Here is an 18,523-nt window from a genome sequence, read left to right as displayed (position 1 = left end):
TATTGAGAGCTCGCCTTATCGGGACACACACCGCGCTTATTGATATACGCGAGTTTGTTTGAAAATAGAGTTCCCGTTATTTCTGTGGAACGGCAGACGGTAGGGCTTCTGACTCACCTAACGCAATCTCCGGCAATGACTGTATGAAATATCACCAGGAGATAGACTCGGAAAGCACATCGCATGCAGGGAGTTGAAAATGATGGAGAGCTAAAAGACAGCTGGAAATGTGTTATCATGTCAGAAATATATAATAATAATAATAATAAAAAACGTATACAGTGTAAAAATACTTTCAAAACCTCTGAACAGTTTGAAATGTAAATGTTCAGGATTTTGCTTAAGCGGAAGGAAGGAGGAAAGAAAGAACGAAGAAAGGAAGAAAGAGAGAAAGGAGGAAAGAAAGAAAGAAACGTAGCCGTTTTAATTCAATAAAAATGAATAAAAAGTTAACAAACAAGTGAAGATGGAAGCAAGTCATTTCCTATAAAATTAAAATGAACAAACAAACAAACAAACAAACATAAATAAAAGCTGCTCTCTCTCTCTCTCTCTCTCTCTCTCTATCGATCTATCTATCTATATATAGATAGATAGATAGATAGATAGATAGATATACAAATAGATACATAGACAGACAGACAGACAGATAGATAGATATACAAATAGATACATAGGCAGACAGACAGACAGATAGATAGATAGATAGATAGATAGATAGATAGATAGACAGACAGACAGACAGACAGACAGATAGATATATAGGTAGATAGATAGCCAGACAGACAGATGGATAGATAGATAGATAGACAGACAAACAGATAGATAGATAGATAGATAGATAGATAGATAGATAGCCAGACAGACAGATAGACAGATAGATAGATAGATAGATAGATAGATAGACAGATAGATAGACAAACAGACAGATAGGTAGATAGATAGACAGATATATAGACAAACAGACAGACAGACAGACAGACAGACAGATAGATAGATAGATAGATAGATAGATAGATAGATAGATAGAAAAATAGATAGATGGACAAACAGACAGACAGACAGACAGACAGATAGATAGATAGGTAGATAGATAGCCAGACAGACAGATAGATAGATAGACAGACAGACAGATAGACAGATAGATAGATAGACAGACAGACAGACAGATAGATAGATAGATAGATAGACAGATAGACAGATAGATAGATAGACAGACAGACAGACAGACAGATAGATAGATAGGTAGATAGATAGCCAGACAGACAGATAGATAGATAGATAGACAGACAAACAGATAGATAGATAGACAGATAGATAGACAGACAAACAGATAGATAGATAGATAGATAGATAGATAGATAGCCAGACAGACAGACAGACAGATAGATAGATAGATAGATAGACAGACAGACAGATAGATAGATAGACAGACAGACAGACAGATAGATAGATAGATAAATAGATAGATAGATAGATAATAAAATAAATGGTGCATGAAATTCAACAGTTCATTATTCAGAAGCTCTGTTAAGTGCATTAATGTGAAGTTGTATCTTTGCAGTAAAAGATCCTTGGCTCATTTTAAATTTTTTTTTTTTTTTTTTGCCCTGGAGTGAATGTGTTAAATTATGACTCATCTAATCTAAGCCCCTGTGCAGACTGTATACAATATTACAGCAGTTTTCCAACTCTAGAGCTGCTATATTAGCCCTGAATGTTTTCACAAACCTTAATGTATTCATGAAATAGAAAACACACATGTACTCGTGCAATTCATCAACACATTAGCATTTTATATCTGGTATAAACATCCACACATTCAGTCCATCTCTACACGACGATCAGTTGGTGTAAATGTACTGAAAGGCATTAATCAGAGTCGACGGGGAGATCACCGTCTCAAAATATCGTGAATTCTGTCGAGCGATGTCATCAAATATTGAAAGTATGATTATAATTTTAGCTCATTATTAATAAAGGCCCGAGGAGTGTTATGAAACTTAATCAGAGTTAAACGTGTCTGACTGCGACGCGTCCTATTTTTGGGCCTGAGGAGAAGAGAGTAATGACAGTTTAAGAAGAATAGTGGTTCTTATTATAGATATAAACGCACAGTGAATCAGTAATGTTTCTAAGAACTTCTACGGACTGAGATCAGATCATGGAAGTGTGGATATATCGTCTGCTTTCTGCTGTTTAGGAGAGCTACGACATTAAGGAGATTTAGAGTATAAACATTTGAAATGGGTAAATTGGTATGGATTATCTGAAGCTCAGTTCTTTAATAAGGGCGTTTATGAAGCACAAGATCATTAGCTGCTCAGTCTGAAGGGAAGAGTTATGGGAATGATAGACACTCGCTAATGTGTGTGTGATCTGGAGGGTAAGCTGTTGCTGTGCCCAATGGTGCATACAGAAATAAAATAGGCACTTCTTTATAATCACACTGAATTTCTTTTTTTTCTTTTTTTTTTTTTTTACCAAATTATCCCAGATATTTAAAAGTGACCAAAACTAATATACTGTAAAGAAGTAAGGAATAAATGCCAGATGGCAACTGTAAGAACAATCTCTCCCTCTCCTTACCTAATAATCTCTCCCCCTCCTTACCTAATAATCTCTCCCTCTCCTTACCTAATAATCTCTCCCTCTCCTTACCTAACAATCTCTCCCTCTCTTTACCTAACAATCTCTCCCTCTCTTTACCTCCCTCTCTTCTGTCCACCCACACATGATTTTATGGAGATGCCAGTGATCCTGACCCTTTCTGCTCTCTGGTCCTGCCTGATCCATCCTGATGCCCTACCTCTGGATGGAGCGCTCATCAACTGGAGGCTACAGCCTGGAGATTGCTGATGATGGTACAGCTTAAAGTACAATGGAAATGGTTTTGGACCTCAATTCCACATGGACGTTCTCGCTGTGGTTGCTGGGACTACGGTTACTGAGATGGCCTTAGGACTGTAATTACCACGTGCAGTTCTGCACTCAGGTCTCCTTTAGTGAACAGTGGACTAATTCAACAAACAGACCTCATATAAACACCATAATGAACATTCCTTTACGTTCACACTATCTGCTGTTACCCAGATGAGGATGGGTTCCCTTCTGAGTCTGGTTCCTCTCAAGGTTTCTTCCTCATATCATCATTTTAAAATTTAATTGACAAATTAAGAAGAATCAGAATTTCAACATTTAGTTCCTCTTTCTTTTCTGTCGTTCTTCCCCTCCCTTCCACCGCTGCCTATAAATCTTTCACACCTTGTATATAATGATGTAACGCCTCCACAAGGGGATCTATTGATTGGAGAGCGATTCGAACTGAAAGAAGTGAAAAGGGCCTTTGGGGTTTGTCAATGTTTATATGTTCAGCTTTGTTCCTGGCTGATTGGAGTACTGTGGGTCAGGTCCACTTTCCATGCTTCTGTTGATTAAAGGGTTTGATTGTGGCCTCTTTTTTTTTTTTTTTTTTTTAAAGAAAAAAACAACAACATGAAAAAGCCCTTCAGCTTTCTCTAAGTGACTCTAACGGAGATAGGCTGCCTGGAGTAAATGCTTCCCAGAGCACTGAGCCATGGTCTGTACACCTAGGTCTTTGCTGGCGCAATGAAATTATGAAGAGTGACAAGTTGAAAAGCTGAATTGTCGCCTGTAGGTTTATTACGGCTCAACCTGTGCAGCGAGTAGTCAGTCAAAGTCAAGCAAGGCCGGGGTTAGACTTGCTTTTAACTTTGACGGCTGTTGTGCCTATGCGTCATTCCTTTGGCAGGTCGATTGCACATAATTAGCATATTACCGACGAACGTTACAGCAGCAGAGTTAATGGTGGAGGAAATATGGTCTCTCTCTCATCGTCACTTTCTCTCATGGGCAAGAGGAGAGAAATGCACTTTCAGTAAATTGCGATGAGATTGATTTAATAGCCTAATATACAGTATAGTATTTAGACCACACCACTACCACTACTGCCTCCTCACAGAAAAGTGTTCCAGTGCTGATGATGCCATGCAGAACTGTGCAAAGGTTTTAGGCACATGCAACGAAATGCTGTAGAAATGCGAAGATGCCTTCAAAAATAATGAAATGAAATGTTTCTACTTAAAAAAAAAACAAAAAAAAATGAAACAACGTCAATATTTGGTATGGCAAAAAAAAAAAAAGCAGCCTTCATTGTGTTTTTTGTCTGAAAAGTGTCTCTTATCATTTAATATGCTGCTTTCTTTACTGACATTTCATTTACTTTTACATTTATGGCATTCGACAGACTCCCTTACATTTTATACAACTGAGCAGTTGAGGGTTAAGGGCCTTGCTCAAGGGCCCAACACTGGTAGGTTGGCGTTGCTGGTATTTGAACTCATGACCTTCTGATCAGGAGTCCACCGTCTTAACCGCTGTCCACTAGAAATCTAACGTTTGGGAATCTAAAATGTTTTTGTACTGACTCGATAATGTAGAAGTCATAAAATATTTAAAAAATCTATAACAAAGTTTGAAAAAAATAAATAAATAAAAAATATTCTGCCTAAAACTTTTGCACAGTAATGTATGTATATGCTTTTCATATTTATTGTACTGAAGAAGAATTTACTACAGATGGTCACTGGTGGCAAAAAAAACTTTGGGTTTCTGAACAGGAAAGAAGCTATTGAAGATGAACTACACTGTATGGCCAATGGTACGTGGACACCTGACCATCACACCCCATATGTCCTTATTAAACATCCCATTCTGGATTTATTCCCACTTTGCTGTTATAATGCGCTCCACTCTTCTGGGAAGGCTTTCCACTGGATTTTGGAGTGTGGCTGTGGGGATTTGTGTTCATTCAGCTATAAGAGCATTAGTGAGATCAGATACTGATGTTGGGATGATGATGAGGCTCCAGTTCCAGTTCATCCCAAAGGTGTTCAGTGGTGTTGAGGTCAGGGCTCTGTGCAGGACACTCGAGATCTTCTACTCCAACCTTAACACACCGTGTCTTCATGGAGCTCGCTTTGTGCACTGTGGCATCATCATGCTGGAACAGGCTTGGGCCTCTTAGTTCCAGTGAAGGGAAACTGGAAATTTCTACAGCATGTTGAGACGTTGTATAGTTCTGTTCTGTGCTTCCAAGGTTAGAGTGATAATTCCATCCAGTCCTACACACTTTAAACCACTCGATATGGCTTTAACAAGAATCTTGGACCTAGTGGTGGAGGAATACGACATGGTTAGTGTTGTAAGTCAGGCTGTATTATACCGCCCTGTTCTTGATTATTTTCCTTTAACAGCACGTCTCATCATTATTCCTTATTTAATCTGCCACATGTATGAGAGGTTCACAGATGACTATGTGAACAATGTTGCACACACCTACTGTACTCGTAGTCCTGCGTCAGGTATAACCCCAACCTAAAATAGGCGTTTTCTTTAGCGCCATTCTGGAGTATTCATTTATGTAAAATGTCCATATATATATATATATATATATTCTTTCAAACATTATCTTCTGAATAGAACGCTCTATTTGAGTCATTTTCAAAAGGTAACAAAGAAAACAAGGATCATTTTGGGCTTACATAAACAACCTCATCTGAATTTTCTCTACAGCAGAGGCTCTACAGTAAGTGTAGAAGGATTAAGATCGGATTGTTCCACAAACGCTTACTGACAACAACTCATGTCTAAAGGATCTAGAGGTCATTGCGTTTGTTAGGCCGCTACTGTATCTTTGGTCTGTTCCTTGCTGAGGATAAACACAAAGGCAACTGGGGTCACAACTCCCTCTCCACAGTGTTTCTGCCTTCATGCTGATTTGCCAATGGTGCCGTGTCACAATTTCTTCCATTATGCCATTTGCGCTTCCAACATGAATGCTAAAGCCTCTTGAATGGCGGTAAATATCCCCTGTGAACAAAAAGCACAGCTTCCAGGTGCCGGCTGTGATAAGCTAAGGAGCTCACCAAGGGCTATGTGAGCGTCACGGCACTTCAGAGTGCCACCTGATGAAGCTGGCTTACTTTGAATGCAGCGTGTGCTTAATGGAGCGAGGAGAAAAAGAGTGAGTTTGGTGATAAAGGGTTAGAGAGAGACGCCAGTGGAGCTTCTTAATAATGCAGCACCAACAGGTATTAATATTCCTGCCAGGAGAGGGGGGGGGGGGAGAGAGAGAGAGAGAGAGAGAGAAGTAGGGAAGCAAATGAAGAGAAAAGATAAAATTAGACGTGATGTGAAGGATGTACCTGATTTAAGTACATCTGGAAAATTAGAATGATTCATCACAGTTTCCCTGAACAACCATCATATAATCATGGGTAAGAAACTCGTGCATAAAAACAGATTGCACACTGTCAAGTTTTTAAAAAGGACATGAACCCCGCTTCAAGTCACTTGTAGCACTGAAAGACAGTGGCATATAGAGATTAACATCACCGATAACAACCGTGTGGCATCATTCTGTTTTTATTCTGATCTATAACACCCTACCTCTCTCTACATAAATTCTACCATGGTGTAAGATTATGGGCGCTTTCACACCTAGTTCGTCTGAGCCCTCCGAACGCTCTCGGAGCGGTTCATCGTGTGTATGTGAACACACCGTGATCTCAGACCCCACTAAAAGGACCCAGAAGCGAACCGTACTCAGACCACCTCCGGAGGCTCGTTTGTGAGTCCGTTTGTGGTTCGATTTCTTCGTGATAAGTGAACGCAATGAGGTTCCGGTCCGCCTTGCGATTCGTTTCGACATGTGTACCTGGAGGCTTGCCGTACCTGCAGCCATGTTCCATCACTGCTGAAAACAACACACAGCTTTCCAGCATGTCAGGTCACGGGGTCGTGTGGTCTCAGGAGGAGATCTTTGCATTTCTTGAAATTTGGAAAGAGGATTGCATTAAACGCCAACTGTCCTCAACACATAAGAACATGAAGGAAAAAATGAAGTTAAAGAGGCTATAACAGAACAGCGCTACAGTGCCGGGTAAAAGTAAAAAAAAAAATCGTACACGAGCACCCGTAATAAAATGCGTCGAAGTGGCGAGTCCACTGAAATGAAGGATTCCTCTCCCTTCTATGACGACCTGGATGAAATTTTATGTGCGAGCTGGGGTCTGAGTTCTTGGTGTGAAGTTGTGGTGTGAACAAGAAAGGGTCCGAGATCACTTCATTGCAGTAGAGGACCCAATAAAGACCCGGGTTCTCTTTTGAGTCCACTATATTGTGAAGACCAAATGGACGGAGGTCACTTTCGGCTGGTTCCCCTTTCCCACTCTATGTGAAAACCCCCCTATAACTTAACACTCATCACACATAATAAGAGCTGGTGCGTGTTTATAGTCGAAGTACTGATCAGTAGCTGATTACCCAGAGCGACACTTTCAGGTGTCAAGGAGGGTAAAGAAATGTACCAAAACTGTTCACCTGTACACCTATTGATCACAGAATAGTTTAAAATAGCTAAGAAATGCATCGATCATAGCACTGGCCTCACTTCAGCCTGTTCTGAATAACAGTAGTGGTGGCTCAGGGGTTAAAGGCTCTGGATTACTGATCAGAAGGTCATTAGTTCAAGTCCCAGCACTGCCAAGCTGGGCCCTTGAGCAAGGCCTTTAACCCTCAATTGCTCAGATGTATAAATGTAAGTCACTCTGGATAAGGGTGTCTGCCAAATGCCGTAAATATAATATAAACAGTGAAAGAACCTGGCTACTGCTTTCAATTACACAGTAGAATCGTGAGCCAACTCGAACAAGGGTTTTATATCCAGAATAACATTATATATAATAAGAATAACAAGTCGAACATTAGTTAGCTTGCTAGTGCTTTGTTTTAATGACTGATCCTTAGAGAACTCGGGTAAACACTCGAAACAACCGGCTAGCTAAGATTACTAGCAAGCTGCCAAGAAAGCTTAGCTACTGTGTGATTTCATGATTGGGGCGGAGACTGATAGTACATGTACGATCTATACATGTAAAGTAAAGGGTAGAAGTTTCCTTCACCATAGCTAACCTACAAAATCCACAGCACTTCTCTACAGAACGTATCGCTTTAGCTCGTCCAGTCGACTGTAATTACACTGTCGAATATAATTATTACAAATACTTTTAACAGAAAAAAAAAATCTTAGTTTTGCATTAACGTGTGAATCCATTTAACATCTGGTGTTTGTGGACGGGGATGATTACGCCACCGGCAAGTCTGATCATTCTTGTTACTAATTTGTACTGTACTGAGGAAAAACTACTTCAGACATCTGACCCCGTTGTGACCTTGACCCTGATCGGGTTAATTCCAAAACTGCCATCCGTTCGTCTGCTGGATAAAAATCATAACACCGTATAAATCCTACAAACATTCAACTAAAAATAACGACGCCGAGTGGCGGAGGCGTAACAATGTATGTTTTAGTTCCACAGCGTTCACTGGACTCTGTTACCTGAACACATTCACCCCTGTGGGATGTTTCCACAAGATTCCACAAGTCACGTATTATCAGGAAGTACGTCCTAACAGGAAGTATCCAAATTTCCTGTCGAAGAACACGAGAAGAAGAAAAGTTCTCGCGGCCTTTTTGCTTATTTTCAGCCATATTGTGAAGCTGACTGACAAGGTCGGTCTTTTAAAGTTACCCAAATTAGACATGTTCGTGGATGCTCTGTAACTACATTTTGTGTATTTGCTAATTCTACATCCATATGTTAGTAGATGTATTTAAAATGTCACACCCCTCTTCATCTCCCTCCACTGGCTTCCTGTATCAAATTCAAGGCCTTGATGCTCACATACAAGACCTTGTCTGGAACAGCACCCCCCTACCTCAACACTCTCCTCGAGGCTTACGTTCCCTCACGCAATCTGCGATCGGTTAACGACCGACGCCTAGTACTACCTACTCAGCGTGGCTCAAGGTCCCTTTCCAGAACCTTCACACTGACTGTCCCTCAGTGGTGGAACGAACTTCCAAAATCAGTCCGGACCGCCGAATCTGTCGCTATCTTCAAAAAACGGCTAAAGACCCACCTCTTCAGTGAACACCTAACTAACCCCTAAAATGCCAACCCCACATCATCCTTTAAAAAAAAACTCCAACAACAACAAAAACTTACTCTGGCTCTTACACCTCGACTCTGCGCACGTTACTTTTCTAGAACTCGATTATAAATCTTGTTCAGTAGCACTTCTTGTATTGTTCTCCGCTTGATATATCGCTTTGCTTGTATTTCCTCATTTGTAAATAGCTTTGGATAAAAGCGCCTGCTAAATGAATAAATGTAAATGTAAATGTAAAAGCCTGTCAGCAAAGAAGCTTTATAAAGAATTGAGATATGAGATATTGTTGCCTGAGATGGTTTGACGCATTGTTTGAATGATTAAAAACATGTTGTTTTATATATGCAATGCAGGAAAAGAAGAACATCCATTCTTTTTCTGTATAGCATATCCTATACAGGGTTGCAGGCAGCATATCCTATTCCAGGGAACTCGAGGCACAGGGCGGGGGACGAACCAATCGCAGATGGACAATTTAGAAATGCCAATCAGCTGAAAATGCATGTTTTTGTACTAGAGTACCTGGAGGAAACCCCCGAATTACAGGGAGAACATGCAAACTCCGGACACACAGCACAGCGGCAGGATTCGGACCCCCGACCCCGGAGGTACGAGACAAACATGCTAACCACTAAAGCCAGACATTTTATTGTTGCTAAACAAAGATGTGCCATTCTTTTACTGTCACGATTTCCCCTCGAACTAGCGCTGTAGCATGCAGTGTGCTCGGAAACCCGAAGCGCTAGCCCGATGCGCGAGTCCCAAAAGCGAAGGCACGCTTTTGGGACTTCAGTGACATTGACTTTGTTTGCTTTCGACACGTTCTTTTGTTATGGTTTATGTCCTGTCTCCGCCCCTGTATTGTCATTATTTGTTTCCCGTAGGTGTGTCATCATTGCTCTCAGCTATCTTGTGTTTCACCCCTGATTACGTTTGTCATTTAAACCCCTCGTGTCTCTTTGCACTTCGCGAAGTATTGAGTGTTATCACCATACCAAGCGTTTGTACCCTGTTCCTCGTTTTGTTCTTTGATGTTCTTTGATCTTGTTTCTCGTTCTAAATTCTAGCCTTGCCCAGTTTATGCCTGTTTGCCAATCGCTTGACCCATTGCCTGTTTCTTGACCTCGCTATTGTCTCATATTTTGGATTTGTCTGCCTGCCTCTCTTTATTAAAAGCTCTTATCTGCACTTGCATCCATCCTAACCTTCATTACGTGGATTACGTGATACTTACACTTTTACACTTTTATTCGGTGTCCGTGAATTTTATTCAGTTCTGTGTGGCCGGTACATTCAGATTGGTGCAAATAGATTCTGAAAAAAAATTCTGAAAATATAATTTAACTGAAAATATAATATAGTCCTGTGTCATGTGCTGCACTTTGAGAGACTTTTTGGAACCTGGGTTATATGAGTGACCATGTGTTATGTTATTTTAGTATGATCATCATGCACTGCAGATCTTGCAGGGCTTTTAAGCTCAGGTAATGAGTGCTACGGTATATGATGTGTGTGTATGGATATCGGGCATCGCCTTTGTGTTTCACTCCTCAGTGCCAGAGTTGCATGCACTGACCCTGTGTGTGTGTGTGTGTCTGTGACAGTTTTCCCGTGTTGTAGTGTCACTCATCCACTGATTCCCGAGTCACACTGTGTATATGTACAGCCATTCATTTCAGATATACTGCAAGTCATCCGTTCTGCTCCATTAGATGAGTCATGTTCACTCCTGAATAAAGCTCCTTAATTCACAGCTATATACAGTAATTAATGTTCATTTTTTCAGTGGATTGATTCCGTGTAAACGCGCACTGCAAATCCGGCACGATGAAGCGAGCAGCTAAAAGTGTCCGGTGCTTGTGTGGGGCTGGGAGCAGCTAAACGAGTATCTGCAACATGAAGAGGAAGTATGGAGGGGAGTACGGAGAGTCTGAGAGCATGAGCGAGCGTGAAACAGAGAGCGGCGGTGTGGTTTGAATTTTTATAATTACAGTACATGCAGCCATGCCATGTGTAACCCTGAACGACTTCAGTTCTACTCACGGGTTCACAATACGTTACTATTCACGAATCACTGTGACTGGAAAATGCACGAGCGGAAAATACTGACCAAGAAAGACTTCGATCCACTAGCCAAACTTTTGATTTGATTCGATTTGGATTTGGATGCGCGTGTAAGGACAGATAACGTGAGAAAGGATAACGTGTCGCGCCATCTCTCCGGTCTCACCTGGTCCCACGGACAAACGATCCCTCCGGAGAACATGAAGAGGTAACCCATGGCAACCAGGCAGCCCCAGATGAGCAAGGAGAAGAGGCGGAGGAGCTTCTTGAAGACAGACTCGATGCAGACGAGGATGAAGATGGTGAGGAAGATGGCCAGTGTAGTGGGCACAGTGATGAGGAAGGCTACGTGGTCCTCCATGGCCTGGAGAGAGAGAGAGAGAGAGAGAGAGAGAGAGAGAGAGAGAGAGGAAAAAGTTTACAGGGCAGCATAAATTAAGATCTTTCAGGGGATAAGGCCAGATAAAGGGCTGTATTCATTTGCAAACTCCTAAAAGAGTGCCTGATAGGTTTTGGGTAATTAAAGAAACATTAACAAGGGAAATGTGATTTTAATTTTTCAAATAATTACAAATATCGAATATAACACTTTGCACTGAAGGTCACAGTACATTCTCAGAAACATTAGTGTTAAAAAAAAAAAAGAGAGAGTAAGCACTAATTAAAGCTGTTAATGCTGCTAAATACCTGCTATTTTCACTAATTATACGCATTTAGGTATAAATTAAAGTCTAAATGTAATCGCCTTATACTGATGTGTTAGCAAAATAACAGAAGTTGACTAAGGAGCTGCATACGAATTTAATATAAAGACATCAAGAGATATAAAGGGGGAAAAAATCTAATAAATGCACCAAACATTTATCCAGACATGCAAACGTGGAATATTTAACGCACATGGACACGTTTTATAACGTAACCCAATAAAATGCCAACAAAGCATAATGCACTATCACACCAAGAATTCTACGCACTATTACTTTCCGTTCCTATTAGTTTCACTGTATTTACTGAAGGATTTCATTCTATGGAATTTCAATAAAAAGGGATTAGTATACAGCATGCTTTGCTGTAGCTAATCAACTCTTGCTCATCATTTCGTCAGGTCATTGTTGGCGATCCGATAGTTACCGGGAACAGTCTAGCACAATCAGATCGATAAAATACGGAAAAGCATTCTAAACTCTGAGATAAAGTATGAAGGTCATCAAAAGAAAGCCCAGAAATGCTTTGAAGTCCAGAGAGTCAGGACAGGATTTACTGCAGGATGCTGAGGATCAATACTGGTGTAAGCCCTAATATAAAAGTGTAAAACCATTCCGCAGCATGGCCTGGAAACATACAGCTACCCAGGAGGACGAGCACATGTGTATGAAACACCCAGAGGCGTTTACACCTTTACACCCTTTCTTCCTTTTCACATCATTCCAGTCGGTGTGTGGGTTAAAATATACAAAGTTTTCTCCCCGAGACGAATATATCCCTACAGGCAGCGGGTCTGTGAGAAAGAAAAATGAAGCTACACTGAAGCAGATCACAATATATTTAAATACAGTATGAGATCAGACATCAGAACAGGGAAACGTGTGATCTCAGTGACTTTAGTCGTGGCATGATCGATGGTGCTAGATAGACTGGTCTCAGAAACTGCTTATCTCCTTTGATTTTTATGCACAACAGGCTCTAGAGTTTACTCAGAGTGGTGCAGAAAACAAAAACAAACAAACAATGAACGAACAAGAGTTCTGCGGGTGGAAACGCTTTTTGATGAGAGAGATCGGAGGACAACGGCCAGGCTGTTTCAAGCTGACGTGAAGGCTACGGTAACTCAAATAACCGCCTGTTACAACCGCGGTGAGCAGAAAAGCATCTCAGAATGCACACTGCGCTGCTGCCATGTGATTGGCTGATTGGATAATGGCGTGAATGACCAGGCGTATATGATATAGTGCTCGGTGAGTACAGAGATTCAATGCGTGTCATCGTCTCGTTCATATATATATAATTATATTAGCCTTTAATATGCATTCGTTTATATATTACAACATATTTAATATTATATTCATTTTTCTTTTTCGTTTTTTTAAACGTCACTTCCTTTTTGTTCCATCATATTACATTTGAGAGCAAAGAAGAAGAAGAGAAAAACTGATCTGCTGATCTTCAGTCAGCATTTTCTATCCCCTGATTATAAGTTTAAAAATCAAGGGCTTGTGTTTATATGTCGCGATCTAGATGCTAGAGAAAAAAAAACAACCCTGTCTTGGACATTTCTCCTCGAGAAAATTCTGGTAAACTCGGAGGTGTGTACTATACACAAGCGCTTTTAAATAATCTATTAATAATCATTGTAATAATCTGTAATAAGAGATTGGCCAGCCAGAAAATAAGCAGCTGCGTAAACCTGACTCTGAATACAGGATCTAAAACATTATTATTATTTATTTTATACAACCCTCAGAGATTTCCTCAGCTACTAGCCTATACCCGCGTGTGTATGATTTAGGTTGAGGTACGTGCCATAGTCTGTATGATACGTCATATCATAAGTCAGTCAGTACTCAGTAAGCACGTGATCCTCGTAAAGACCGAGTGAGTCACCAGACGTAAGAGGAGACACCCTGGGGAGCCGAGTGGACTCAGGAAAACTCTCGCGCGCACACGCACTGCATCTCAATGAAGTCCTGAGGAACTCGTACAGCTTCTCAGGCAGCCGAACACTCATTCACAGCTTTGGACGTGCTTTTCCGGCGCATGTATGAATATGCTAAACGCGCATATCAAAGTCCAATTAGCGCTCTCAGTCACTGATTGCATGATTTTAGCCCTAAAATGGAAGTCTCCCTCGTTCGAGCTTGGCCCCTGCTGTATCTCTGGGGTTAAAGTTAAAGCTGCAAGAGTGCTTGCTCATCATCCTGCCTCCTCTCCGCTAAGCGAGGACGCGTACGCGGCTAATGAGGCATTCGAGCCCATTTAAATCCATTTAAACCCATTTTGCTGCGGTAACAAAAGCAGACGCTTGATTACAGCGGAGGCCCTTCCTGTTCGTCCGCCTTATCTATTTGGGCCGTGTGTGTGTGTGTGTATGTGTGTGTGTGTGTGTGCGTGTGTGTGTGTGTGTGTGTGAGAAACTGCCGTAGAGCTGCTGATGGGACAAGAATTTGAAAAATGTCACCCAGTGTCAGCAGTTCGAAACTTCACAGACTCAAGCTGTAACACACAAACACACTGAGCCTGTCTTCTCTCTCTCTCTCACTCATTATTTAACATCTGTGTATGAGGGGAAAAAAACTGATAAGGAAACACTTGTGTGTGGGTGTGTGTGTGTGTGTGTGTGTTTTTAACTGCTGGTATATTTTTAATCCTGCACTTTGCATGTGTGGGTGTGGAGTGGGAGTAACCAGAGCCTATTAACTCCTTCGCCCCATGACGCCACATGCATCTCTTATGTGCTGAGGATTAAAGTCTGCCGAGAGTCCCTCGGTGATAAACAGGCCGCGTTCGAAAACGTCAGACACGCGGCTTACGCGACATGCGCACAGGTACGTGCGCGCCTGATACACAGATACGTCGCAGCAGCAAGATTTAAACGTGCAGATAAAACTGCACTACCCAGAACCACAAGCAAACCAAAACAAAGTTCTTCTTTATAAAATGATGAAACGTTTCTGGTCTCTTGCAGGTCCGAGGATGATTCCGCTCCCATCCACAGGACACTGAATAGTTTGATGAAGAGGAAATGGTAATGGTCTGCACTTATATGGTGCTTTTTTAACCTTAGTGGTTCCAAAGCGCTTTACACTGGTTCTCATTCACCCATTCACACACACCAATGGTAGCAGAGCTGCCATGCAAGGTGGTAGTTTGCCATGAGGAGCAACTCGGAGTTCAGCGTCTTGCCCATGGACACTTCGGCATGTGGAGTCATGTGGGCCGGGAATCAAACCACCAACCCTACGATTAGTGTACAACCCGCTCTACCACCTGAGCCACAGCTGCCCCATATCATATGCTATGACCTTTACACTCACCAGATTTCAACCTAGAAGACATATGGGAGATTTCGGAGCTAGACGTGTTAGACACCACTCTACACCACCACCATGACCACCACCATCATCATCACCATCACCATCATCACCATCATCATCACCATCACCATCATCACCATCATCACCATCATCATCATCACCACCATCACCATCATCATCATCACCATCATCATCATCATCATCACCACCATCATCATCACCATCACCATCATCACCATCATCATCATCACCAGTATCACCATCATCATCACCACCATCATCATCACCATCATCATCCCCACCATCATCATCATCATCACCATCATCACCATCATCATGATCATCATCATCACCACCATCATCATCATCATCATCATCACCACCATCATCACCACCATCATCATCACCATCATCATCATCACCACCATCATCATCATCACCATCATCATCACCACCATCATCATCACCATCATCATCATCACCACCACCATCATCATCATCATCAACACCACATCATAATCATCATAATCATCAACACCACATCATCATCATCAACATCATCACCATCATCACCATAACCATCATCACCACCATCACCATCATCATCATCATCATCATCATCACCATAATCATCATCACCACCATCACCATCATCATCATCATCATCATCATCACCATAATCATCATCACCACCATCACCATCATCATCATCATCATCATCATCACCATAATCATCATCATCACCACCATCACCACCATCATCTTCATCATCATCAACACCACATCATCATCGTCATCACCACCACCACAATCATCACCACCATCATCATCATCATCATCACCACCATCATCATCATCACCATCATCATCATCAACATTAAAACAGCAACAGAGGGAATATCTTTTGGAAGAACATCCATTCAGTACAGTTCAGTAGAATCTGGCTCGTGCTAGCCTAACACCTTACTAACATGCTATGTTGGGTTTTAGTTTTTTTCTCCCTTTAATTTGTCACCCTTCTGTAAAAGTTAAGATTTTCTGAACTTAGTAAATAATCGATGTTAAAAAAAAACTCGAATCTCAGACCCGCCAGAGTGACTGTTAGATCCCTGAACAAGAACCTTAATCCTCAACTGTGTGCTTGGATTGGATACCATCTCACTTTCAGTTCCCAAATGAATGAAATGTACGTTTAAGAAAGTACATAGAACGGAGACGGTGATGGACAGAAGAGTAGGCACTGAAAATGTTGAAATAAAACCAATCTGCATATAACATACTACAGAAAACATAATGAATCATCCAAAACAGATACTTTTTTCAGATCCCCAGTTTTCCACAGTATCGAGATGTTTTTGACTTGCTGCCCCCAGGTTGATTTTCTTCTGTGTGTGGGTGAGAGGTTGGATATTTTGCACATAGCTTGATGATGTTTTCATCATGTTTTGCAAGGCAAACAGATACATTGGAGGCTTTTTAACGCAAACGTGATGTACTCTCTCTCTATATGCTAGCTGCGCTTAACCCTCCTGTCATGTTACGGGTCGATTTGACCCATGTCCACATTTGAGATGTCTGAAATACTGGGTAATCTCATGTTTTCTCATTTAGGGTCATGAACCTATATGCAAATATTTCTTCTTATAATAAATAAAGGTTTACCGTTTTAAGCTGTTCTTTCCTGTTTTTTGTGTGTATTTAAACTGTGGAAGTCATTTTGATATGGCATAACATAATGGATGTAACTTTTTTTCCCTCAACATCATAGGAGGGTTAAGATTCAAATGTAGTGACAGTGGTGCATCAGTACAATTAAAGTACTGTAAATAGGGGGCAGTGGTGGATTGGCGGTTAAGGCTTTGGGTGATCAGAAGGTTGGGGGTTCAAGCCCCAGCACTGCCTAGCTGCCTCTGTTGAGCAAGGCCCTTAACCCTCTCTGTTCCATGGGCGCTGTATCATGGCTGACCCTGCGCTCTGACCCCAGCTTCCTGACATGCTGGGGTATGTGAAAACAATTTCACTGTACTGTAATGTTATGTGATCAATAAAGACTCATATTTTATCGTATGATTGTGCGCCATTGAATTGTTTTACTAATTTTCGTAGATATTCTTTATTTAGGACAAGATGTATTAATACGAAACCACATTAGGACCTCGGCGCTTCATTGAAAATGCATTATGTGATGTTATATTGTAAATATTATGACATATTTAGTCATCATTTTGGAGTTTGGATTTGCAGTCAATTATTTTTCTTTCAATGGCTTTTGGTGGTGTTGTTTGGTCATGCACACTTGGCAAGCCTGCTGATTTTTTTGGTGGAAGTTTGAGCAGACGGTCACAGCAGAGCAGAAATTCTCAGCAGGACCACAGACTTATCAAAGGCAGCACGTTCTGTTTGGGGAAAAAATTCATTAATTTGTAAAATACTACTTTGTGAAAATTTGTGCCTGGCTCAAATGTTTAAGGCTTCAGACCACTGGATGGAAGGTTGTGGGTTCAAATCCCAGGACAGCACCAAGCTGGCACGGTTGGTTCCTTGAACGAGGCCATTAACTGTCGTCTGCTCAGTTATGTCCTGTCTCTTACAGTAAGTTGTTTTGGATAAAAGTGTCATGAGCAATTGGCTTGACCAATCAATATGCTGCAGAACCCACTACCGTTGCTCCTGGATGTTTAAATCAGAACTTAGTTGACTGGGTCAACATCATTTATTATTCATCATACTTGCTCGATATAATGATTCTGAATAATGATCATAAGTTTGTGTCCACTCAGAGAAAACACATCCATGGTACAGTATAAGTGTGGAACGCAATGCAGCTCCCTGTATCTGTTCACTGCTCCAAATATTTGAGTCTGCATCTGGATTTAAACCTGAACTGGGTGTAGCTTAAACCAGATGTTTTTTTTGTTTGTTTGTTCTGTCCCACAGGATTCCAGTCCCAATACACACCTCTATTCTCAACCAGGAGCCCTGCGAGCCTTTCTGACAAACTTTTTTTTTTTTTTAAACAATAGCTAACCCTTTATTCATTTTTGAGCACATAATCTGTTCAATCCAAATAACGTATTCCCTTGTACAGTAATCCCCAAGAGACCTTAACCTTTAATGAGTTAGATTGAACCACCAATGTGGGTGTGGTTTTTGAAAGATATCTAACCTTAGATTTCATCTGTTCAAACGAAAACGCCACTACTTACCTCTGAGCTCCTTTACAAAATAGTGTACGGCATATTCCTTTCATTTATCCTTGGAATTAACGAGCATTATATACATTTATGATATACATATATACACACTGTATGGTTATCAGATGCTTTACCCTGAACTCTGTACTCTATCCGATCTGGTTTTCAACACTTCCTTCAGTAGCAGGTCATGTTTAT

General features: G+C 41.1%; 1 protein-coding gene across 1 annotated transcript in view; it reads right to left on the bottom strand.

Annotated features, from left to right (window-relative positions):
- Positions 1 to 18,523, bottom strand: part of adcy2b (adenylate cyclase 2b (brain)) — a 69,886-nt gene that overhangs the window by 48,306 nt on the left and 3,057 nt on the right. Inside the window, exon 2 of the mRNA XM_053637194.1 lies at positions 11,267 to 11,464. Coding sequence (XP_053493169.1) covers positions 11,267 to 11,464 — 198 coding nt within the window. The remainder of the gene's footprint in view (positions 1 to 11,266; positions 11,465 to 18,523) is intronic.

The sequence above is a fragment of the Ictalurus furcatus genome, chromosome 12 (genome assembly GCF_023375685.1).
Source record: "Ictalurus furcatus strain D&B chromosome 12, Billie_1.0, whole genome shotgun sequence".
Taxonomy (NCBI): domain Eukaryota; kingdom Metazoa; phylum Chordata; class Actinopteri; order Siluriformes; family Ictaluridae; genus Ictalurus; species Ictalurus furcatus.
The sequence above is the reverse complement of the archived record's forward strand: the minus strand, read 5'-3'. Positions and strand labels throughout refer to the sequence as shown.